The sequence below is a fragment of the Drosophila mauritiana genome, chromosome X (genome assembly GCF_004382145.1).
Source record: "Drosophila mauritiana strain mau12 chromosome X, ASM438214v1, whole genome shotgun sequence".
In the NCBI taxonomy this organism is placed as follows: Eukaryota; Metazoa; Arthropoda; class Insecta; order Diptera; family Drosophilidae; genus Drosophila; species Drosophila mauritiana.
Window position 1 is genome coordinate 20,608,785 of NC_046672.1, and position 23,684 is coordinate 20,632,468.

The window sequence follows — 23,684 nt, forward strand, 5'->3', positions numbered from 1 at the left end:
CAAATTTCATTTATAAATACAATTTCGTTACCTCCGATTACATTTACGATTTTCATCGTGCAAAATACCTTTGCCACATTCAATTTAACATTTCCAGCAGCCAGCAAAAGTGTCAGCAGGAGTGAAAATCCAAAAAAAAAAAAACCGGCAAAATGCTGGGATAAAATGGTAGGAAAACATGCAAAGCTGGTATACAGAAGACAAACAATGTGAAATGTAGAAGGAGCTGAAACAGATTTTCCGACTGCAGTAATAAATGATAAACAAGTGCAAGCTGGCCAAATGGGCGTGGCAGTGGGAGTGCGAAGGTGTTGGGGCTTTTCCATTTCCCAGTTGCTAGGCTGATATTGAAAACTGCTGCCTGCAAAGCTAGGCAAATGTTGTCCACCGTCCATGTGTGTGTGTGAGTGTGTGTCTTTTCACACTCTTGCATTATTTATGCAGGCCACCATTCGTGCGTGAGTGTGTGTGTGAGCCATGTACGTGCCTCGAACTGCAACGACAGCTGCTCCTGCCCCAGTTACCCGGAACCAGGATCCTGGATCCTGGATCCAGCACCCAGCACCCAGCACCCAGCCCCCAGCACCCAGGATCCAGAGCCCAGAACCCAGAACCCAGAATCCAGCCTCCACTTTGGGACCCTGTGTGCGCATATATATTTATTCCATGTACATATTGTAAGTGCCCCATGCCTCGTGTCAAACTTCTAATTAACCTCGTAATTCATGCAGCCTGCACGTCGCAAAGGAGCAGAGGTCCGGGGAAAAGGACACGGGACGCAGGTCTGAGCACTCCGGACAAAGGGTGACTGCTGGCGTTTATTGTCCTGCTCCTGCACTGGAGCACTGGAGCTGTGGAGAAACGTGGCCGGGCAAGTGACCCAGAAAGTACCAGTAACCAGCATATAAATGGCAATATTTGATGGATTATTTGAGCGTTACTTTGACTTGCCAGCGAAAAGAAGAGTATCATTTTATCGCGTTTGTGTGCGGGCGTTGAATAAGTAATACATTCAATTATAATTACTGTTGCAAGTAAACATAAATTATTTTATGATCGTTCAAGTAACTGAATTTACTTACAAAACCCAACCCTGGCTAGTACAATATTCAAAATGACCTAACATGACTATGAGACTTAATACAATAACACTATTGTAATAGAATAGAGAAAGGTAATCGGCCTAATAAATATTTTACATGCACATTAGATCACAACGCAGTTGAATAATAAAGTACTTGCAAGAAATTTAATGCCTTAAAGTAAATAAATCAGAGCTTGATGATTGAATTGTTTTGGCAATTATTTACGCACGCAATCAGAAACTGAAATTGTGAGCCAAAGTTCAAACACACATTTAAAAAAGATATAGATTTCGAAACCCTTCACTTACAGCAATCCCAAAAAGTAGGCAACATTTCCGTGCGAACTGCCGCCCGTTTCTGCCAATGCAAATTGAAATTACATTATTTAATTGGTTAGTTGGCCTGTTCAAGCGAAAAACAACAAGCCATGAAAACAAACAAACATAAATTGAATGCAATTGTATGATTAATTGTCAAGGGCCACCAAGACAGCCAAACAAATTTGAATTTGTACAGCAATTATAGCCAAATGTTGCGCAAATATACAAATTAAGCTGAAACAATAACTAAAGCCAGCCATCTGATTGTCGAGCCATATTTCAATGCTCACAGCCGTGGCTGCAAACTTCTCAGACTCGCTGCCCAATCAAATGCTCAAATGCCACTTATTCTGCGGCTGCCCCTGGACAACATCAAACCACAGCACTTAATTCTCCGAAGACCAGACTAGACAAAAAGTAGAATCGCTTGAAGGGGCGGGCAGAGCGGGCGAACAAAGGGAGACGCAAAGTCGTTATTGTCTTAGTTTTATTAAAATGCGTTCTTTTTTATTTTCGGGCGGAAAACAGCAACTTTCCCGGGCAAAAAATTGTCAAAGGCAACGGCCAAAAATGGAACTCTGGCAACAGCCATTTCTGCCAATTTGTGTGCAATTTAAAGTGTCCGAAGGGGGACCCTGTGCTCCGTGGTACATACACGAAAAGTTGGCAACTATTTTACCGTGGTTCTTCGGGGAGTGGAGACGGCGAGGGAGACGGGGACGTGGCCAAGGGGCCCCAAAACTTGGCAGACACGGACACAGATGAGCAGACCGCAATGGAACTGACCGCGGCGATTCACTGCCCGAAAAAAAACAAGCTTGAATCACAAAATATAATATATATAGAAGCTCACGAATTATTATTTTTTTGCGACTGCATTAAAGTATTAGTGATAGCCTCAATGTACTTGATATTATTTGGTAAGTCGTTGTCACTAGCCAACGATTACTTTCGTTGAGAACCGAAACCCATCGTTTTCGGACGGAGTTTCGTATTACTCGAAAACAGCTCGACCCATTTCTCTCAGTGCGCGGATGCATTGCTCATAAAGCGTTCAGCGGCCCTGGCACAAAGGGGGGGGGATAGCCCCCTTCAGGGGGGTAACACTGCTGCATTAACGCTGACCGAAAAATCTCTGCAGCTGAAGTTAAGCTTACTTTTTTTTTGCAGCCGAATAAAAAGGACAGAAAAGTATTTCGCGGACAAAGCAGCCAAAAGCACCCCCGCCCACCCCCGGCGGTGCTGTTGCAACAATAACGGTACATTACAAGTGCCAGGCGAAAGCATCGAGTTAGTTAGTTTGCCGCCACAAGTCCCCTTGGCCCCTCTCCACAACACCCCTGTCCACAATTTCTGCGGTCTTGTTAGTCTGGGCTGGCAAGTTGGTTAAAAAGTTGTTGATGCAGTTACTCCTCCTTCTGCCCGCCACGCCCCCTTTTGCGACGACATTTGTGCTAATGGCTGCCAACGACCTGGACAGCGAAACCGAACAGCCCCTGCCCGCCCCCTTTTACGACGCCCCTGCCCCACATGGCGAACATGTTGCATACGCTGCGGCGTAAGCGAAAAATTTCTAGCGAACAGCTTTTTGGCCAAGCAAACACACACAGCGGGTTAAGTGGGCGAGTTGGCCACAACATTTGTGTTCAAGAATAATTAAATTAAGCTGTCAGTCTGACCGAGGAAATTGCAAATACACTCAACATTATGGTGCACTTTCAAATGTACACATAACAAGTTTGAACTCAAAGGGCCGATTTAATGGCAGTTCGAAACTATTTTTTATGGGGGTTCATTTTGACTAAACAATTAATTAAGTAAACCATTGCTATTGATGCTATTGAGCGAAGTAAATGGCACTTTCAAACTAAATTGTCATCGCATTAATTAATAACAATTTAACTTTGAGTTCTAAAAAGAAATTTGTTCTTTACTGATACAATTTTAATGGACATTTACAATATCACACATGTTGAATTGCTTATGAGATGGTATCTCGTCCAAGTATAAAGGGATCCAAAATAGTTTGAAAAACTTGAGAAACCATTTTTAGATACAGTATCAAAGTAATGCAAATAATTTTGAAAAACCACGCCAAAAATCATTGGGAGAGATTGCGTTTAGTTCGCTTGAGGGCCTTCTGAGCTTCCAATAGATACCTCCTGCTTGGAGGTATTCTCTTATTCCATAAGTTCAAATTCGGTGTCGTCATCCCTGAAGAATGTCCCATTAAGATTGGGCAAACTTTGCTGCACTGTAGGTCCATCCTCTAGAATGGTGAGCTGCAGTTCGATGTCCAGCGTGTAGTCTCCAGTGTGCTCCTTCATCTCGCGATGTGTGAATCGCATGAAGTGCGGACTGTCCGAAAGCAGATCGAAATTCTCCAGGGTCTCCGAGCTGGGACAGGTCTGAATCACCTGCCGACGTGCCCGCCCCGGAGTGTTTTTTCCGATATCCACGGACACCATCAACGGCGTCTGGGCCTGGGGACAGTACAGCCAGAGAATATAGATATGGGTTACTCGCGGTCCGATGGGCATCGAGTCCCAGGAAGTCTTCCACAGCATTATCAGGACGGGCAAATGGCTCTCCCAGTTCTTGTATGTATTGGGCAGATTTAAGTTACGGGTCAAGTTGTTGCCACTCTCGTAGATCATCAGACCAACACAGTTGGTTTTGCCCCTGTCCTCGGTCAAGGATTTTCCAAACAGCTTCAGAGTCTTCGGCTCCTTGGGTCGCATATTCATTGTAATAATCTGCCCGTGGTGCATCAGGCAGTGACTTAGAAGCTCCTTAGGATTGAACATCAAGTCGCAGTTGCTCAGCGGACAAGCCATGTCCAGCTTCTGCAATCTCCAATTGCGCACCTCGACTGCAGTATTTCTCAGCCGGTCACAGCAAGTTTCCGGAGAACTCATACTGACATGTAGGGAAGTGGAAATGGCTTCTGCGCCGCCGCGCATGGGCACGCTTCCGCCTGCCGGAAGTGACAGCTTGCAGTCCATATACAGGCGCTTACCGTGATCGGGCATCAAGCTGGTGAAGTTGATCTCCACCTCCTCATCGGTATCGTTACCATCGTTCTCGTTCTCCAGACGGCCCGCATTCGCCATCACAGCTTCCGGCGTGGTGTCCAGGGAGTACTCCGACTGAGCGGAAGATATGCCAACCCTGGACTCGGAGCACCTACAGGATGCACCGGATGTCGATGGTTGCTCGCCCTCGTATTTGTTCTCCATTTTTTTTTTAAATACCGATTTTTTTTTTTTTGAAAACTAGAATTCTGTGTGAACCGAACTGTACACGTCTCGAAGTGAAATGATACTGGTGACAAAAGGTTAGAGCAAAGTAAATCTACTTTTGACATCTTATTTCAAAGGCTACTTGTGCAGCTCGTTTCTTATAACGGTTTCATGTTAAGATTATGTGATTCTTTTAATGAGTTCCATGACGGAATCACGAGCGTGGAATTATCGTCTTTAGAAGGGACTCCTAGACTGCAACTGAGACAATGCTATCAAAACTCTGGAGAACATTTTGTTGCATTTGTAATTTCCGGTTTTACACACACAGACACACACATGCATACATGGCTGAAGAAGAAAATGCGAAAGAAAAATGTGTCAACATACACGACAAAGCAAAACACAAACAAAACTCAAGTTGCCTCTGTAGAACAACGAAATGCAACTAGAGGGTAAAAAGAGAGGGGAATCGCTACAGAGGGAGAGGGCAACAGTCGGAGTAGGACTGCAAACTCCCTGCGGCCACCCCCCTTTCTCCACCCACCCCTTTCCTCCTCCACCCACTGGCAACTCCTTTAGTTTCAAATAGACAATGGAAGTGCGGTCTATTGCAGTATAATCGGAGTTCAATCAACATATGTCGAGCCCCTCAATAAATCTAAAAGATTACCATATATATTCTACATATTAAATCAAAACAAATTTTAAAAACCAGTTTCGGAATCCATTTTCCTGATAAAACTGATTATTTGGATTAGAAAATTAACCTTTTAGCTTTTGTTAATTAATTTAAATATGTATTCGATATTTAAAAACTAGAGTATAACAAATGTATTATTAAAATGATTCCGATTGTAATTTCCGCCAATAATTTGTTTATTTAAGCTAATGAGAACATTATTTATAAAGAGATGAGAACATAAATGAAGAACGTTATTTCAATTAATAAGTATTCTTTGGGACCTTTTATACATTTATGTCGCGCAACTTGGTAACAATAATAGAAGCGAGCTGAGTCACGTGCTCGCGTCGTTTGTTTATGGCTTTCGCCCTTTTACTTTGCTTTTACTTCATTAGTTTCGAGGGGAAAACTCCACCTTTCTTTCTTTAGCCATGCTCCCTGCGTTTTCCGCACTTCCCACTTGGTATCGCTTTTCCATTTTGAGCTTTTGAGCTGCAATTGTCAGCTTACAGTGCAGCCAACCGCAAATGGCAAACATCTCTGGATTCGATGACATCTTTAAGACGGATTTTCATTGCTTACCGTTTGCTTTAATTGAGTTTTCACAATTTGACATCCAGCTGAAAGGAAAGTACCCTTCTTCATTCGCAAAACTCACCTGAAAAAAAGAAGAAAACATTTTTGTCAGCGAATCAGCATTCAAGAAGTGCTCGCATGAAAGAACAAACGAGGGCAGGATTTTAAAAGGTTAATTGAAGAAAATTCAACTTTGAGCTTGCACATTTGCACGCACACAGACCCCCCGGGCTGCAGTGGGGTTAAGCGACGGGTTCATAAAGCACATATCCACACATAAAGATTCTCATTTCCCTGCTGCTGTCTTAACAACAACCCAGACAACAATGTGTAAAACAATTGTGCTCGCAGTTAATTTGTGTGGTACGACAATCTAGTATCACCTCAGCACTCGAAGAAAAAACGGGCAGAACCTGGGTTCACTTATCTAAAAGGATGGCATATCAACAGTGGAACCACACATTGAGCATAGTAAACTGTCATGATCTCAAAAGTTTACTAAGAAAATAATGATTTCAATTGCGAATATCGCTTGAAATTTCGTTCGCTTGCTGAAGGCTCAGTGTATGCTGTATGATAATATTACTGCGAGTGACACTCGCACACATGGCGTACACGCAATGTGCCAAAGTTTATACGAAATTAATGTTAATTACGACGCGAGTATAGCTATCCATCTCAGTCGCACGGTCGTGGCAGCATCTGTGTCCTGTCGGGAAGTGGGCGGAAAGTGTGGATGGGAAATGGAAAATGGCAGGGAAATGGGGAATGCAATTTGCCAGCAGCGCATTTAACAAGCTGAAAGCGCTTAAGCCGAAGGATTCAGCATCGAATGAGTCGACAAAAGTGCATCGAATCGTCCTGAAAGGGAATGATTAATAACCGTAATCGATAAACGTGAAAAATTGATGCGTGATGGATGCACGAATTGCGAATGAGTCCGTAAATTAAAACTCGTGGTTCATATGTGTATTTTGCACAGCAATGGATTTTAGAAAGAGGAGAATCTTCCACGAAATCATGAAACGTTAATTTAAGGTTGCTAAATTATTTTATTGGGTATGGTAGTTATTTAAATGTTGCAAATGGACGAGCAGAGCAGAATCTTTTGACAACAATTTCCGCTTAGCCACTGATTAATTGTAGAATTAACTGAACAACAGGCCTCATACAATTTCGCTTATAACAATAGCCCCAATCATCGCTCATCTTTATCGAGCAATCAATCGAATTCACCTTTCGGCATGCCGATAAATCCCGCTTAAGCCATTCGATTGCACAAAGGCAGGCAATTTTTCGTGTTTTATTTTTGCTTCTATATGTATTTTTCACTATTTATTCTCCGCCTTGTTTTGTTTGCTGAATTGAACAACTTGTGCCAGATGCGGGGATTCCCATGATCCAAGGAAGGAGCTCCCTCGCCGTTTGCCGTGATGTGGCACAAATGGCAATGCGCTTAACGTGTTTCGTGTTGCTGCTGCTGTTGATGATGCCGCTGCTGTTACTGCAATGCAACAAAGGCGGCCGTGCCACGCCCCTCAGCCGCAACGCGCCCAGAGGAGACACCTTGGCACCCACGCACAGACACAATTTATAAAAGCCACAACAAATGTCTGAGGCTGTAAACTTTCCGTAAATCTTTGCAGCAATGTCTGCCAGCGGCAGCAGCAGCAGAAACAACAGCAACACTGGCTACAACAGCAACAATAGAAGACAAGGACGATGACGACGACGATGACGTCGTCACGCGGATGTTTCGACGCGACTCTGAAGGATTTTCATGGCTGGTAGCTAAGGCTTTCCCCGTTTCCCCGTTTCCCCATTTCCCCCTTGCCGTTGCTGCCGTGCACGTATGTTCTGCTGATGTTGCCGCTGCGCTCGGTGGCTTGTGTTGCATGTTGCCGTCAGCATGTCAGAGCCCCCAACACGTTGCAAAATGCGCTTACACACATGTAAGCACATGTTGGGGCAGAAAACTCAGCTAGAGTCGCCCCTTAAGTGCCCTTTACGAGCGGGAAAATTTCGTTCTTATACTCCTAACTCATTTTAAATGTTAAAAGATGGAATCTAAGAACATATGCCACAAATTAATTGAAAATATTAATTATAATTAACAAATCAATAATTCTTAAACAAAAATACAAATTCCTTCAATCAAGCAGAGAAATTACCGAAGGCTATACAGAGATTACGGAAAGCTATAGATTCGATATACAAAATGTATATAGCATGGAATGGTCCAAAACCACTTCATTATTACAACAGAGCGGTTTCGGCAAAGTTCCACTTGTGAAACAACCATGGGAAAACGTTACATTGTCATCGTCTCAGCGTTTTGCGTGACAGCATTTTCTTGGCACTGACTGTTAACATTTTGCCAGCTTCCCAGCTTTCCCGGCTTTCCCGGCTGTCCCATCAGCTGTTGTTCGCCAGAGTCTTTGCTTTCATTAAGCTAATCCAGACATGATCATGCATATATGTATGTATAGTTCATATATGTGTGCGCACCTGAAGGAAGCTAGGATGGCCCAGACCGAAGCGTTGAACCCGGAGACGAGGCTTCTCCAGATGCTCGGGCGTTTGCAGCGTTTTCAGTTTTAATATACACAAAAACATGCATGTGCTGGCTTTTACCCGCTTTTCCTCGGGCATGACAAACTTTTTTATGTAAATTGTGAGGCTGCTGCTCCTGTTGTTTTACTTTCCGTTTGCACCTGTGTGCCGGCAAAAGGAAAGGTGGGGGAAAACTTTGCGGCGCAAAATATTGTTCAACAAAGGTTGAAAAATACGCAAAATAAAAAAAAGAAATAGCGAGTAGCAAGACCAAGAATCCCATCTAATCGAATGAAATTTCCCCGAACACACTTTTCAGGTCACTTCCGAACTTTTGCCCTAAACACTTGACAAACTTTCAATTGCCTGGGTTTTCGGCCAGTTCAAAGTTCAGGGATTCCCCAATCAAGCCTTAACTTTTGGCCAAACAAAATTTTGTGGCCAATGCAGCTGGCATAAAAGCTGGAAAATTAATTGAAAGCGAATAGATAAGTTCAGGAAGCGAAAGAGAGCGCAAAGACGGACGGCCAATGATTGATTAAGTCCGGATTTTGCCAGGGAAACGCGGGGAAAGGCCGGGAAAAGTCAAGTCGCATTGAATCGAAGGGAGTCGAATGGAAGTGAATGGAAGCGAATGGAATCGAATGGAATCGAATCAAGTGGAGTCAAGTCGAGTCATCATCAAATGCGATTAGACAGTCAGCCCGGAGATTAGACATTCGCACTGACCTGAGACATCGGCAAAGATATAAAGGGGGAGCTCCTTATACAGCTACATACATATATTATGGCCGGTACGACGACAGACATCTGTCGATGGCTTCTCAACAGTCACTTTCCGACGCATACTAAATTGCCTCTAATCTACTTTATCATCGACACCAGGAAACAGACAGGGATCCCCAGCAAAGGCTCCAGAGAAAGAGCAAGAGGAAATTTCCATTAACCACTTTGAAAAATAATGTAGTTCAGATGATGAGAAAGTGGACATTTTCAAAACTGATTTGCTTTTTAGTGTGCATATTGTCTGTCAGTTTGCAAAATATGCAGAGCTCGCGGTAGGTTCTTAAATTTTCCTCGAAATGCTGAAGCCCCCATAGACTGGAGCTGGAGAATGTTAAAAATAAGTTCGCCTTCGGCTGGTGGCTTCGATAACATATCGCCCTATTAGAAATTAGACATAATTACCCGTAATCATAATAAACGGGTATAAAAAACGAAGAAAAGCGTGGGAAATGTACGCAGGACACGGGACACAAAAGTGTCGCCCCGTGACGGCCATAAATATGATGATAATTAAGTGTGTCTCGCACATATACTCAATTTGGCCTTATTAACCCAAAAAATGACACAGATATTAATTTTCCGCACACATGTGCCCGCTTTTCCGCCCAGTTCGCCTCACTTTCCGCTCACTCGCACACACACGCACAAAGCCTAAACGTAAACGAGTAAATTGGCAGATTTAAGCAGTAAACAAAAAAAAAAAAAGACGGCCAACAGAACATGGCCCAAACAACACTTCTATCCCTCTCTTTCTGCGGCCTGTCTGCCGTCTCTTTCGCCGAAGCGAAAGTATAAAGGAAAAAATGTCAACAATCTATTGACAGCTGAGACTGTAACTGATTGTAAGGAGTAAACAGAGGCGGAACGGGCGGGGCGGGTAAATGCGGCAGGGGTGTGGCGCAAAGGGGGGCGGGAAAAGCAGGCCACGTAGCAAACAAAGCCATAAGCGCCTCTCGCACACACATACTCACACACAGGGGGCACTGAGAGCAGGGGTGGAGGAAGAGCAGGGGAAGAGGAAGCACAGCAGAGAAAATGTATAATTTAAATTCATTATAGTCTTCGTCTTGCCAGATCTCGAATCCCGTTATTCCGCAACAGTCCGCAGTCCGGAAAAAGTGCTCAAAAGTACAGTGAACACAACTGAGTTCATCACCAGGTGCGAGCGAGCGAGAAGTGGGTGAAAATGACGTGGAAATTAGGAAGAAACCTACGACCTACGGCTGAGTGCGGCCAAAACCGATGATTTAGGCCCGGAGTCGGACGACTTCGAGGATGGCAGGAGGAGTCCACCGCATAGCATACGAGTGCCCGGTGATCGATGCCAAGAATTTCTACTTCGAGGACCACTTCGACGACGTGGAGGCGTCCAGGTAGAGCCAGCCACCATACAAGTCGGAGTCGCCACGATAAGATTCGTGGGGGTCATGCTACACCCTAGGCTGCCGTTCAAAGAATACCCGGCGGAAGCCAATAGGGTTCCAAGGCAGGATCGCAAGCTACTCCTCCAGTATGCCTGCAGGATGTCAATACAATCGAAGCTACCGAAAAAAGGTCATATGTCAGGGGCCTGGAATCGACTCACAGGCTGTGTGCCCTCAGGGTGTGGACGACGCAGACCAAGTCATAGCTGGGACTCTTCCTAAAGACATGTTGGCGGTGGAGGCAAAGGAGATCTACGACAAGGTAAAGAAGATCGAAGGAGAGTACAGCACTATTCAGATACAGGCAGCAGTCAATGAATGGGCGCTGGGGCGATAAATCTGGAAGTAAAGAGATGGACCCTACGACGGCATGGCGACCCAGATTCATAATCAATTATACCCATAACTTATCCAAATAAAATCTAACTAAAAAAGCAGGAGGCATGGGCGATGTTCAGAAAGTTTTCTTTATTTTTCTAGTCATCGCCGAAAAGTTAAACGCATTAAATTAATATTCACTTAGTTACAACATTGACTTGAAAATTAATGATTCGGATGTTAAATTATTTTTTATTTTGTTTACTAAGTACACAGTGCACTTTGTGCATATATGAACTGGTCCAAGTTAAAGAACAAGAGAATTGTAAAAGAAAATCAAAGAACTATGTTCTGAAGACATCATTGAGGACAATCCTCAATTAAATTACGCGATTTTAGTACGACCTTAAAATGTCTAACAGCGTATGTTTGATATATAGAGCGAAAAACAAACCGCGAAATGCTCATAAGCCACTTCACGCTGAGTGTTCCTTAAATCCAGATTTATTTGCATTTAAACAACACTTCCAATCGGGGCGCAACATCAAACGGAATAAAATCGAAATTAAGCGAAAACGAAGCACCCAAATAGCAAAAAAGAAAGCCAGAGACCCCGAATTCCTCTAATTTAGATGTCAATAATTTCGTTTGAATAGCACACCCCCAACAGAAATACATGTGTGTGCGGTTGCGCCACTGCCATTATTTTCGCACTCCCCAAAAACCATTAGAAAATAAATAAAATATCAAAAAAATGTATATAATATTGCGGGGGAGGGAGAATGTGTAGCATGTGTGCGCGATAATAATAACATCAAATTAAAATATTGTAATTCGTTTTCATGTATTCTTTTTTGCTGCTCTTGTCTGGTTGGATTTTTTCCACCAAATACCCTGTAAAAAGGAAATATAGTCAGTTCGCTGCATGTGGCATAATAATTCGTGTGATTTAGGACTTGTGCACGCGTTGCGAACTCTCATTTCCAGGGTAACTCGCTGGTCGACCTTTGTCACATGAACAGCGGCTATCGAAGTCCTTCTCCTGCCTGCCCCCTCATATTTATGGCCTAATATATTATATATTTATGTGTCTGTCATTTAATAAATTCTGCTGATAATGTCATAGACATCAGCGTAAAGATGACCTCCGACCCCTGTGACTCCGACTCCGGGTGTGTGTGTTTTTGGTGCTTCGCATGATTTGCTCCCATGATTTGTGTTGGTCAAAGTGGCAGAGGAGGAATGCCACAAGGAGTCAATTTTTATTGTTGTTTATTGTTATTTATTTATGTTTACCGTTTGCCCTCTTTGGCCAGCTTTGCTTGCCCCTTTTGATGCACGGGGCGTATACGCAACTTGATTTCCGTGTATCGGGAAAAACCAACTGGCTATGAACGTTTTAATTAGAGCAACTGATTGCATACTTTTCGTGCTACAAGTTATTATTCGCCTTTTATTTTATTTATTATTCTTATTATTTGCTACGCAAGTTAAATTTGTAGGTCTTGTGCGTATACTTAATTTCTGCGGGCGTGAGCGTAACTTATGGTTGAGCTTGGGGAATCACTGTTTGAGTTGGACTACTATGGTGTTCATGATGTGCATAAAATACAGTCTACAAGTTTTAAAAAATTTATAAAAATGCACTAAGTAGCTGGCTATAATAAATAAAAAACATTTCCTGATTTCGGCTGTAACTTGCGTGTTCCTCAAACAACGATGAATAACAAAACAATTAAAAGGTAAAATCGCACGACTTTCTTTTTCGCCCCTCTTCAAATTTCCCCCAATTTTTCCGCCCATCATTTTACCGTTTATGCAGCATTTTAACTGCCTTTTATTTGTTGTTCTTGTCGCTGACTCAGCTGTCGATGATTTCACCCTGCCACGGCCACCTCTTCCGACCCCATTTGCATATCACATTTACCAATTTTTTGTGCGTTCTCAAGTGGGATTCATTTCGATACTCAAAAATTGTTGAAAAGCCTTCAAATTGTGATCCATAAATAACAGGGAAAAAGCGCCAGAAAGCCCAAGTGATGGGCACAAAGGAAGAAGGCTGCTCTTGTACTTGAATCGATGGTTGGCAATGAAGTCAATTACATAAACGGCAAGGAGAAATGAAAGCGGAGCATAAAATTTGGGAATCATGAGGTAGTCAAATGATACGTTCAAGAGCCTGAAATGAAAATATTTGAAGGATGGGGAATGAATTTAGATGAAATGTTGAAAATTCGATTAGGCAAACATATACGAATACATATTTTATTTTTAAAGTAGATTTAAATTCACGTAAAAGAAAATCAATTTTATGTTCAGTAGAATGAATTGAATAAACGGAGAAGCAAGTGCTTCGCCAATATTGAGAGACGTACAAAAAAGGGGTGGCAATATAATTATATTAATTGGTGAGTAAATTAACAAGTCACAAAGAAGGCGGAAGTAAGACGGGGATAAGCCTGAGTATGAAAACTGACTTGGGGGAAAATCAAACACGGGGTCAGCCGCCAGTCAACACCTGCCACGCCCCCCTGTCCAGCCCCTTGCCGAGTATTCCATTTGCCTGCCAATTTCCAACACCAGAGGGCGTCAAAGTGACGTGTCGTCTGGCTGGCTGGCTTTTCCCGCTTTTCCCGCTTTTCCCTCTTTTTCGGCCCCATCGTCATTCTCCTTGCCACCTTGGCTTTCCCTGCTTTCCATGCTTTTCCGCGCCTCGTCGAGTCCCCGCTCCTTTTCGGTATGTGAAGCATTTAAAAGTCACTTAAGTGGAAATTAAAAAGAAATTATTCACTTTGGCACAAACGCACATACCCGTACAAACTCGTGCCAGTGTTTTCCCAGCTTCCTTTGCCTCAATTGCTTTTTTATTTTTTCCAGATTTATATTTTTTTATTTGCTCTGCTCCGTTTGTTTGTTTGCTGTAATTGTTGTGGTCTGCCTCATTATTTGTATCTGGTCAAGGGAAAGCGGTGGAAAAGCGGGTGAAAGGCGAGCCCCAAAGCAGATAGCACACCACTCCCCTCTCAAAACTCACTCCACCGCCCCCTTTAATTGTGGTTCATTTTCCGAGTCTTTTGACTTTCGGGTCCTTTTGGCTTGTAGCACATTTCCTACATTTTCCAACATTTAACCACAATATTTTTGTGGAATTGCTCGCAAATTGTTTATAGCTGACCTCAAAGCTATTTGGGGATTATGGCCAACAGAGCCAAGGTGTTGGCCATCATTTCCCCTATTTTTTGACCCCCTGAGCTGGCTTCGGATTAATTTTAATGGCAATTAGTAAGTGAAATTAGAGAAGAGTTTATGGCATTAACTTATTGCTCTTGTCCGAAGAGCGGCTACTTTAATTATATTTTATCTCCAAGCTAATTAAATGGTCATTTTAATTTTCGGATTACAGTTAAATGCTAAGCATACACCTACGTTTTAAACTTATCATTTAAACTTAAATAATTTTACGGTATCGGAATGAAGCTCACCAGGAAAAATTAACACATATATGCAAATGAATTGAGTGAAATTTAAGCGCAAAGAGCTTTTTTGCTTGTTACGTGCGTTTGTTAGTGGATATATGCCTTCATTTGTCCCCTTTTATCCCTTGCATTTGTGTCATGTTCAAAGCATCCATTTTTTGATGTCATCCGCGGCCTCATCAACTTAATCATTGAAGAAGAAGGAACAATTTGCCTTGCACAGATCCTTCGTCCTTTTCGCAGCGTCCTGCCTAAAACTGAAAAAGCGGAGAAAAGAGCAGAGCGCAGCACAAAAAAAATGAAAAGAGGGAAAATAAATAATGTGAGAAGAGGAAACATTCAGCTTCGTTGACGGCGACCCATTGACCAAGTTAAAAGGGCTAGAGCTATACGGCATATGTGGGGATATGGCCACACATGTGTGAGTTATGCAAATCATATATATGTATATATCATATATATGATATATTTTTTCCTCTTGCTGCGGAGGCACTTCAAATGCGGTTTGGGGCCGCGGAATCAAGCGCCAAGAGACCTCATAAAAACGACTAACGCGACTGGCTCACACAGATACGCACTCACACTGGCGCACATATTGAGTTGTGGCTTAATGCCACACAGAGACACACACTAGCACACGGACACACATAGGGGTTCAAAGTTTGGCAGAAGGAGCGCAAAAACCAAAACAGAAATATTTCGCTCCACTTTTTTGTACGAGGTTTTTTTAATATTTTCTTCCCACAAAATTTGTGTCATGCCATGTGCTCGGGATTGCATAAGCCCCTTTTCAGGAGGCCCCCAGCCCCATCCACCACGCCCCTGTCAGCCACAGCTTCATTTGGCAACAGAAATATTTCGCAGATTAAACAGGGAATTGAAAGTAGACGAGGAGCCGGAACGGCAGCCGTAACTATAAATTAAAAAAGACTAATTCGCAAAATTGAATTATGTAATTATATTGGGAAAGGTTAATTAAAAGGAAAATATTTTAGTTCTTCAAATGAAACAAGAGAGAATGCTGTAGTCGAGTTCCCCGACTATCAGATACCCGTTACTCAGTTAGTGTGAATGCGAGCGCGAAATTTCATAATTTTCCTGGGATATCGATAGATATTGGGGAATGAAATGAGAATAAATTTAAAAATTGTTCCAAAGTGTGGGCGTGACCGGTTCGGCGGCTTTAAGGCGTTAGAGTGGACGTGGCAATTTTTTTTCTTGCACATCTATAGAAATTTTAAAGACTAATAAAAATGTGAAGAATGTCAATACATTTATGAATAGTTTAGTGTGATTAATATAGCGTGTCATTTATGCGGTTTGTTAGCGTTAGAAAGGGCGTGGCAACTTTATATAGTCGGAAACCCTTCCTTCTGCCTGTTACATACTTTCCAACGAATCTAGTATACCCTTTTACCTTAGCAGTAACAGGTATAAAAATTTCATTTCATTTAACATAATAATGGAACAAATATAAAGCAATGAAATATTTTAATTTAAGAACCTTTAGAGCAAGTTCAATAAGTAAGTACACAATAAGTACCGAAAGATGTGTCGCAAATAATATATTTAGTATTTTATATATTATAAATTTATATTATACATTATATTATATATATTTAGTATTTTTAAACATTTTTTGTAAATTATTGTAGTGCCCTATGGAAACATTAACTGGAAAGCTTCTGAATAGATCTGCATCTGATATTTCAATTTAAAAGAGAGCTGCAAACGCAACTGGAATTAGGGATTAGGATGACAGGGCGACAACCACAAAGCCATCAGCACAGCAACGCTTCAATTTCCCATTTTCCGCCGCTTCATCGAGTTCCACATTCGCTTCGCTGGCAACTTAAATTCCCCCCCACTCAACACAGCAACGGAGTTCGAATAGAGCGCTGCTTTCAAGAGGGATTTCGCACGGGCGTGCGAGGATGCCTTTCAAAGGGGGTCTCCCACTAGCATCTGAGATGCACTGCATCCACTGCAAAAAGTTCATTAATCTAGTTACAAGTTCGCGCAGACAGTTCGCATAATCAATCAATAGACACACGATGGCGCTTCCTCGGCGAGGGGCAGGAAATTCTGGGGCGTAAACATGTTGAAAACCCCGCCCCTCCGCAGGACATCCCGCGCCACTGTATAGGTAGGCGTGACTGTTGAAGAAGGCGGGGCGTGTGTCAGTTTTTTGCGGTTTTCTGCCCGCTGAGTGACAGGAACAGGAGAGCATTTTCTAAGCGGGTTTTCTTCGGCTTTTCTTTGCCTTCGAAAACTGCTAGAGGAACAGTGAAAGACGTGGCGTGAAAAACTTCATTAAGTTAGAGCACAGATATACAAATACATACATTAATTAGCAAAGAATTGGTCATAGTGTTATCGAAGTTATTCAAATTATAATCGTTTTACCGGTAACAGGGTAAAAAACTGCAAACCGATTTATAAGGAGTAGATCATCATCCTCAGAGATACAAAACTTTATCCATACTGCTTTTTTTTAATTCTTTGTTCCCAATTTAACACGAGTATCGGCTACCTGAACTCACGAAAATGCAATTTGAATCAATCTGTACAAAAAGCGGATATTGCTTCGAGGCGGATATTTGAATTATTTTTTTTTTTGGTTTAGATGGTTTTACATTTTTCTCGTTTAAAAGTTGACTACCGATTTTTGTTCCTCTTTGGCCGAATCATCCTTATGCTGCGCTATCTCTTCGATAGGCGGTCGATTATTCCGATTACTGCGAAGACGATGGTGATGATGACAGCAACTGCACCCATTTTGCTGCTCCTGCCTCCGCTGTTTTTCCAAGCGATTGCGAGTTCTCACCTCGGGATGACCAAAGCAGTGTTCGCACTCGTCGTCCGTGGAGGACGAGCTCTCGCCGAAAGCATGTGGCTTTCGATAGATGCAGCAGCATTTCGACTTGCGCCGGTTCATGTGCTCGTTATCGATAACGCCGGCATGAAAGCGGACGCGCCGTTCGGTCAGCTGCCTCTGCTGCGTCAATCGGAGGCAGTAGGTGGTGGACGCGGCCACTGGCTGCACGGAGGTTTCAATGCTAACCGCCGAGCTAACTCCGGAAAAGGTTTCCGGTGCCCAAGGAGTTGTCTGGGTTGACGTCGACGCCCATCTTGGGTCTTTGAGCTCCGTCTGACCATTGACCATCGATAACTCGGAATTCGAATCCATATCGACAGAATCAGAAATAAACGCTTAGAAATTTTGAGGTGTTAAAAAACTACAATTTATAGGATTTCATAACAAAATTTGCTCTGTCTTCTACAAAAATTTGATGTAAACTGAGTTATATATATCTTATATCGTTTCCCAGGATGATAGCTTGAGAAGAGCCTTTGTGATCTTAGCTTTTATTCACATAACTATGTTTAATCATTTTAGCAAAGGAGGTTTTCTACCGCCACATTTATTTGTTACCAGAAACATGTCAGTTAAAGGATTTACCTAATTATATAATATAATTTAGTTTATTTATATAATTGCCTTTAATTCTTTAATTGCCTTTAAGATCTTAGACCTCGGTCTTAAAAACTAAATATACCAATTTATAAGAAGTATGGCACCATCCTCAAAAATACAAAACATTATCCATACTGCTTTATTTTATTTCTTCGTTCCCAATTTAACACGAGTATCGGCTACTTTAACTTACGAAAATGCAATTTCAATCAATCTGTACAAAAGGCGGATATTGCTTCGAGGCGGATATTTAAATTATTTTTTTTCTGGTTCAGATGGTTTTACATTTTTCTCGTTTAAAAGTTGTAGACTACTTTCATTGTTGACTACCGATTTTTGTTCCTCTTTGGCCGGATCATCCTTATGCTGCGCTATCTCTTCGATAGGCGGTCGATTATTCCGATTACTGCGAAGATGATGGTTTTGATGACAGCAACTTCACCCGTTCTGCTGCTCCTGCCTCCGCTGTTTTTTTCAAGCGATTGCGAGTTCTCACCTCGGGATGACCAAAGCAGTGTTCGCACTCGTCGTCCGTGGAGGACGAGCTCTCGCCGAAAGCATGTGGCTTTCGATAGATGCAGCAGCACTTCGACTTGCGCCGGTTCATGTGCTCGTTATCGATAACGCCGGCATGAAAGCAGACGCGCCGTTCGGTCATCTGCCTCTGCTGCGTCAATCGGGGGCAGAAGATGGTGGGCACGGAGTTCGAATCCATATCGACAAAATCAAAAATAAACGCTTAGAAATTTGGAGCTTTTAAAAAAAATACAATTTATAGAATTTCAAAACAAACTGTGCTCTGTCTTCTACAAAAATTAGATGTAAACTGAGTTATAAATATCTTATATCGTTTCCCAGGATGATAGCTTGAGAAGAGCCTTTGTGATCTTAGCTTTTATTCACATAACTATGTTTAATCATTTTAGCAAAGGAGGTTTTCTACCGCCACATTTATTTGTTACCAGAAACATGTCAGTTAAAGGATTTACCTAATTATATAATATAATTTAATTTATTTATATAATTGCCTTTAATTCTTTAATTGCCTTTAAGATCTTAGACCTCGGTCTTAAAAACTAAATATACCAATTTATAAGAAGTATGGCACCATCCTCAAAAATACAAAACATTATCCATACTGCTTTATTTTATTTCTTCGTTCCCAATTTAACACGAGTATCGGCTACTTTAACTTACGAAAATGCAATTTCAATCAATCTGTACAAAAGGCGGATATTGCTTCGAGGCGGATATTTAAATTATTTTTTTTTCTGGTTCAGATGGTTTTACATTTTTCTCGTTTAAAAGTTGTAGACTACTTTCATTGTTGACTACCGATTTTTGTTCCTCTTTGGCCGGATCATCCTTATGCTGCGCTATCTCTTCGATAGGCGGTCGATTATTCCGATTACTGCGAAGATGATGGTTTTGATGACAGCAACTTCACCCGTTCTGCTGCTCCTGCCTCCGCTGTTTTTTTCAAGCGATTGCGAGTTCTCACCTCGGGATGACCAAAGCAGTGTTCGCACTCGTCGTCCGTGGAGGACGAGCTCTCGCCGAAAGCATGTGGCTTTCGATAGATGCAGCAGCACTTCGACTTGCGCCGGTTCATGTGCTCGTTATCGATAACGCCGGCATGAAAGCAGACGCGCCGTTCGGTCATCTGCCTCTGCTGCGTCAATCGGGGGCAGAAGATGGTGGGCACGGAGTTCGAATCCATATCGACAAAATCAAAAATAAACGCTTAGAAATTTGGAGCTATTAAAAAAAAAATACAATTTATAGAATTTCAAAACAAACTGTGCTCTGTCTTCTACAAAAATTAGATGTAAACTGAGTTATAAATATCTTATATCGTTTCCCAGGATGATGATACTTTTATAAGAACTTTTCTTACCAGAATCATGTCAATTACCGGATTTACCTAATTATATATATAATTTAGTTATAATATATATATTTGCATAATGATCAGTTTAAAGTTTTGTCAATGCGAAAGTTAATACAAATTATTTATTTTTTAGCCCTTAGCTACATCCCATTTATTCCTTTTTACATATCACTTTTTGAGGCCATATTCAAATTACAGCTAGTGAAAAACGAGTTTCGATAGGTGTTGAGGCTGCCTGTGAGCCACCAAGTTTGCTGACCTCTTGCCATTTCATTCTTCTCTTTCTCCGCCTGTTCACCCGTCTCACTCTCCACTTGTCTGCCCCTCTCTTTCTGGCTGTCTCGTCTCCAGCTTTATCCGCAGTCATTTTGGCTGCCAAAACTTGTGCACGATTTACGTCAATTGGACAAGCGCCAGGACACGCCTTAACCCCGCAGTGCCCCCGTCCCAATAAGCCCGCAGCATTTCGCCCCACCCATTCCCCACCCACTCGCCAGGCTTGCCCGCACCAAACAGTTTCCCAATTCCCAGAGCAGCTCCTTTGCGGGCTCTATGTTTACCTAAAATGCAATCCTCCTTGCCCGGTGCAGTTTTGCATTTATTATTGGTAGAAAGGGTGAGAAGTGGGAGGGCGGTTGGCGGCTTGGGAAAGCCATTTTCCATTTTACTTTACCACTTTGGCCTTTGAAAAGTGCACAAAAAATCCGCCCTTTCCTCATGTATATGTATATATATATATATATATATATATATATACGTATTTATTTTTTTTATTTACGCATGGCAAATAAATGTTGAAAATAATATGATGGCTGCTGTTCTGTGGGGTTAAGGAACTTTTTGCCAGCTTCGTTTTCGTTTTCTTGGCTTTCAGTTTTCCCCTCTAGTTTTTTTTACTATTTTTTAACTTTTTTATTCTGGTGGCCTCGTGTTTTTTACTTCTTGTCTGCGTTTATCTGGCATTAGAAGCAAGAAAAATTATGTTTGCGGGCGAAAAAGGGGGTTTTGTCTGCTCTGCAGCAGATAATAAAAACGAAGCCGCAGCGTCCAAAATGCGAACAAAGCCCAGCCAAAGACCCTGAATGAAAAATTATGCTCAATGCCGTTTGAATAGTTACGCTTTTCCCGGCCTCCGCGCGGAAAAAAGGCGTGGCCAGAGGTTCAAGTGTAACGCACAGGGGGAAATCGAGTTGAAAAAATGTTCATTTTGTTGCTTGCCATTAAAATGTGGCTCCAATCGATTGAGTAAGCGGTAGTCAGTAAAATATTTACTATCAAATTAAATAATTTTTTGGATAATTTAGTGTTACTACATTTTAGCATTAAATAAGACTTACAAGTAAATGCAACCGCATTTAGTTGAAGACATGCTAGTTGGAAATCAGTTTTGAGCAAATTGTTGGCTCAAATTTATTTTCGTTCTCGTCTTTGCAGCATTCAATCTCGAAGCTAAACAATTTTCACCCTTTTCCCTTAACCGATTGTGGGGCTTAGTATTTTTACTAAAGGCACTTGCCGCGGCACCCAGTTGGGGAATCACCTAAAACTATTTGCAGACCATTGGAGTAAACACTTGGCGGCTGCTCTTCACGCACTTAACGGTCAAATAAAAGTTTCCGGTGGGCGGCAAGGCGGAAAAGCAGGGAAAGTGAAAGGGCGGGGTCGTTATATCCAAGGAAAACCAAATCCTCGAGCGCCTGTAGCCATAACTTTCTTTCTGTGAGCCATTGAAATGAAATCTAAAATTCATTACGCATTTTATGCGTCAAAAGGAGATTGGGGATTGGGATTGGGGAAGGAGGTGTTGGTGAGAAGGGGAGGTGGGTGGCACATAATGAGGCGCGTGTCTGGTCGGAACCTGCCCCATCCCACAAATGGCATTTATGTCCCAATGGAGACACGCACAAAATGCGACGACAGCAACGCCTTCGACTGTCTCCTGTTTTCCTCGCCTTTCCGCCGTATTTTCCTGCACACCCATCTGCGCGAGAAATTCACCCGCCGGAATTGTAAGCTCAAGCGTCCGTGTCTCCTTTGTCGCTGGTGTGGTTGTCTTTGGGGAATAAGATGAATTACATGCTACTTCAGGCAGCCTCCTTCTTATTCTCCATCTCCATCTCCATTTCCATCTCCTGGTCCTGCTCCTGATCCTTTGAAAGTCCCTATCGCCACTCGGCACTCTTCTGCCTCCGCATGCAAAATCATGCAGATAACGCACAAAAAGGTACCAGAAACTAAATCCCCGAGCGCATAGTTTCGCAGCAGGAAGTCCCTCTAAAAACAGTGGAACTTTGGTTCCAAGAAATATGGAAAATAAACAAAAAAAATCACAGAAATGAAAGAAAGTAGAGGAGAAGAATTGCGAAAGGGCAACACTACAGGTACAATAAGAAAGGAAAAAGATGCTTGCTTAAATTATTTCTACAAAAAAGTTTCATTCCATGAATTTTAGTATGTCTATGAATTAAATAATGTTGTTCAGTGGTGCAACGATCTCTTCAGCCATTTTTAGGTTTTTATTTCAAACACCATTGCTGCCCAAGAATAGCTAAGCTAGCAAACCAAAATGTTTCTTAAAGATATTCGAAAGTAACCCAATAATATAGCTACCCCATGCTATTCGGAATTTATGGAAATTCCCATTTAACAATTTCCGCCTTGCATCGAAAGCAGTGTGCCGGTTAAAAGGAAGACAGAGAGCGAAATCAACCGCACGGAAATCATGTCTACGCATCATTCTTTATGCTATTACTCTACTAGTCGACTCCCCTTTTCCGCACCATAGTGTATTTTGTTTTTTTTTCCCTTTTTTTTGGCATTCCTGTATTGTATTTGGATTGTGTGTGTGATTTTGCGGGGCTGTGTGGAAATGTGTGATAAGCAGTTTCCGCTGGGGAATAGACCACACACATATACATATAGTGGGTACAAACATATATATACGTATGTATGTGGAGTGGTGTGCGAAGATATGGTAGTTCCTTGAATGCCGAGGCTGCGTCCTTTTTCTTTTCATTGGCGTCAAACTGTCCAACACAACATGCACACATATAGAAAAATATTTAGTTTTCTGACCGATTATTTGGTCAAATTTTAAATATTTTGCGTGTTGCTCAAAATATATGATATGTTTATTTTCGGAACATACTTTTGACTGGCTAATGTATTTTACTGGTCACACCATTAAAGTGTGGCCATGCTAATTTAAAAAGCTATTTCATCGAACTCCGCAAAAGAAGACACTTCTTGAATAATATGCGTTAAGATTAGTGTTAATTTGTCCAAAATTCACTATAAAATCGAAATTAGGCAGATATTTTTTCAAGTGCAGGGTTGGGAAAAACATTTTTTCTGTAAGCCAACAAAAAAGAAGGCAAGGATTTGGAATTGAGGCACATTTCATAGTTACGGTGGGAAGGGAAGCGGAAGCTGTGGCTACTAATGCAAATATAATGGCAAATGTTTCGGAAATATATTTCTCAGATAAAATTGATAAAGAAGACGCCGCCGCCTTTAATCCACCCTCAGAAAAATCTATTGTATGCGGCAGCAAGCGGAAAACTATTTGCTCGCATTTTGCCACACTTTTCTTCTTTCTATTATCCAACATCCACAAATGATGGCAACAAAAAAGGAAAACATCTGAAAGACTGCTCCTCACTTGGGAGTCCAAGTCTTTTGTATGCTTCTGCCTTTCCTACCAATCTATAACTCCCATCATTTTTAAGTACTACTCAGACAGGCGAAATCTGATTTTGAATATAAAAAGAAACGCAATCATTTGCAAAACGCCCTTTTCTCTTAATTCTCTAACTTAATAACATGTAGTCCCTATATTGTAGTGTGACCA

At 41.9% G+C, this 23,684-nt stretch overlaps 4 protein-coding genes and 1 pseudogene across 4 annotated transcripts; 1 reads left to right on the top strand and 4 right to left on the bottom strand.

Annotated features, from left to right (window-relative positions):
• The first annotated feature begins 382 nt into the window (after positions 1-382).
• Positions 383-999, top strand: LOC117147111 (annotated as a pseudogene).
• A 2,295-nt stretch (positions 1,000-3,294) lies between these two features.
• LOC117147106 lies at positions 3,295-4,721 on the bottom strand. The gene has a single exon (XM_033313876.1). It carries the CDS (start codon positions 4,642-4,644, stop codon positions 3,586-3,588), a length of 1,059 nt encoding a protein of 352 aa, XP_033169767.1. The 5' UTR covers positions 4,645-4,721; the 3' UTR covers positions 3,295-3,585.
• A 12,089-nt stretch (positions 4,722-16,810) lies between these two features.
• Positions 16,811-17,748, bottom strand: LOC117147109 (E3 ubiquitin-protein ligase PPP1R11). Its single transcript, XM_033313879.1, has one exon. It carries the CDS (start codon positions 17,653-17,655, stop codon positions 17,113-17,115), a length of 543 nt encoding a protein of 180 aa, XP_033169770.1. The 5' UTR covers positions 17,656-17,748; the 3' UTR covers positions 16,811-17,112.
• Positions 17,749-18,054: 306 nt separating this feature from the next.
• Positions 18,055-18,752, bottom strand: LOC117147112 (E3 ubiquitin-protein ligase PPP1R11-like). The gene has a single exon (XM_033313880.1). The coding sequence runs from the start codon at positions 18,656-18,658 to the stop codon at positions 18,347-18,349; it is 312 nt and encodes a 103-aa protein (XP_033169771.1). The 5' UTR covers positions 18,659-18,752; the 3' UTR covers positions 18,055-18,346.
• Positions 18,753-19,057: 305 nt separating this feature from the next.
• LOC117147113 (E3 ubiquitin-protein ligase PPP1R11-like) lies at positions 19,058-19,693 on the bottom strand. Its single transcript, XM_033313881.1, has one exon. The coding sequence runs from the start codon at positions 19,661-19,663 to the stop codon at positions 19,352-19,354; it is 312 nt and encodes a 103-aa protein (XP_033169772.1). The 5' UTR covers positions 19,664-19,693; the 3' UTR covers positions 19,058-19,351.
• Between the last annotated feature and the right edge of the window lie 3,991 nt (positions 19,694-23,684).

Bases quoted from the DNA above. Each gene is read 5' to 3' on its own strand.
- LOC117147113 (XM_033313881.1), bottom strand. From the start codon at position 19,663: ATGGATTCGAACTCCGTGCCCACCATCTTCTGCCCCCGATTGACGCAG.
- LOC117147109 (XM_033313879.1), bottom strand. From the start codon at position 17,655: ATGGATTCGAATTCCGAGTTATCGATGGTCAATGGTCAGACGGAGCTC.
- LOC117147112 (XM_033313880.1), bottom strand. From the start codon at position 18,658: ATGGATTCGAACTCCGTGCCCACCATCTTCTGCCCCCGATTGACGCAG.
- LOC117147106 (XM_033313876.1), bottom strand. From the start codon at position 4,644: ATGGAGAACAAATACGAGGGCGAGCAACCATCGACATCCGGTGCATCC.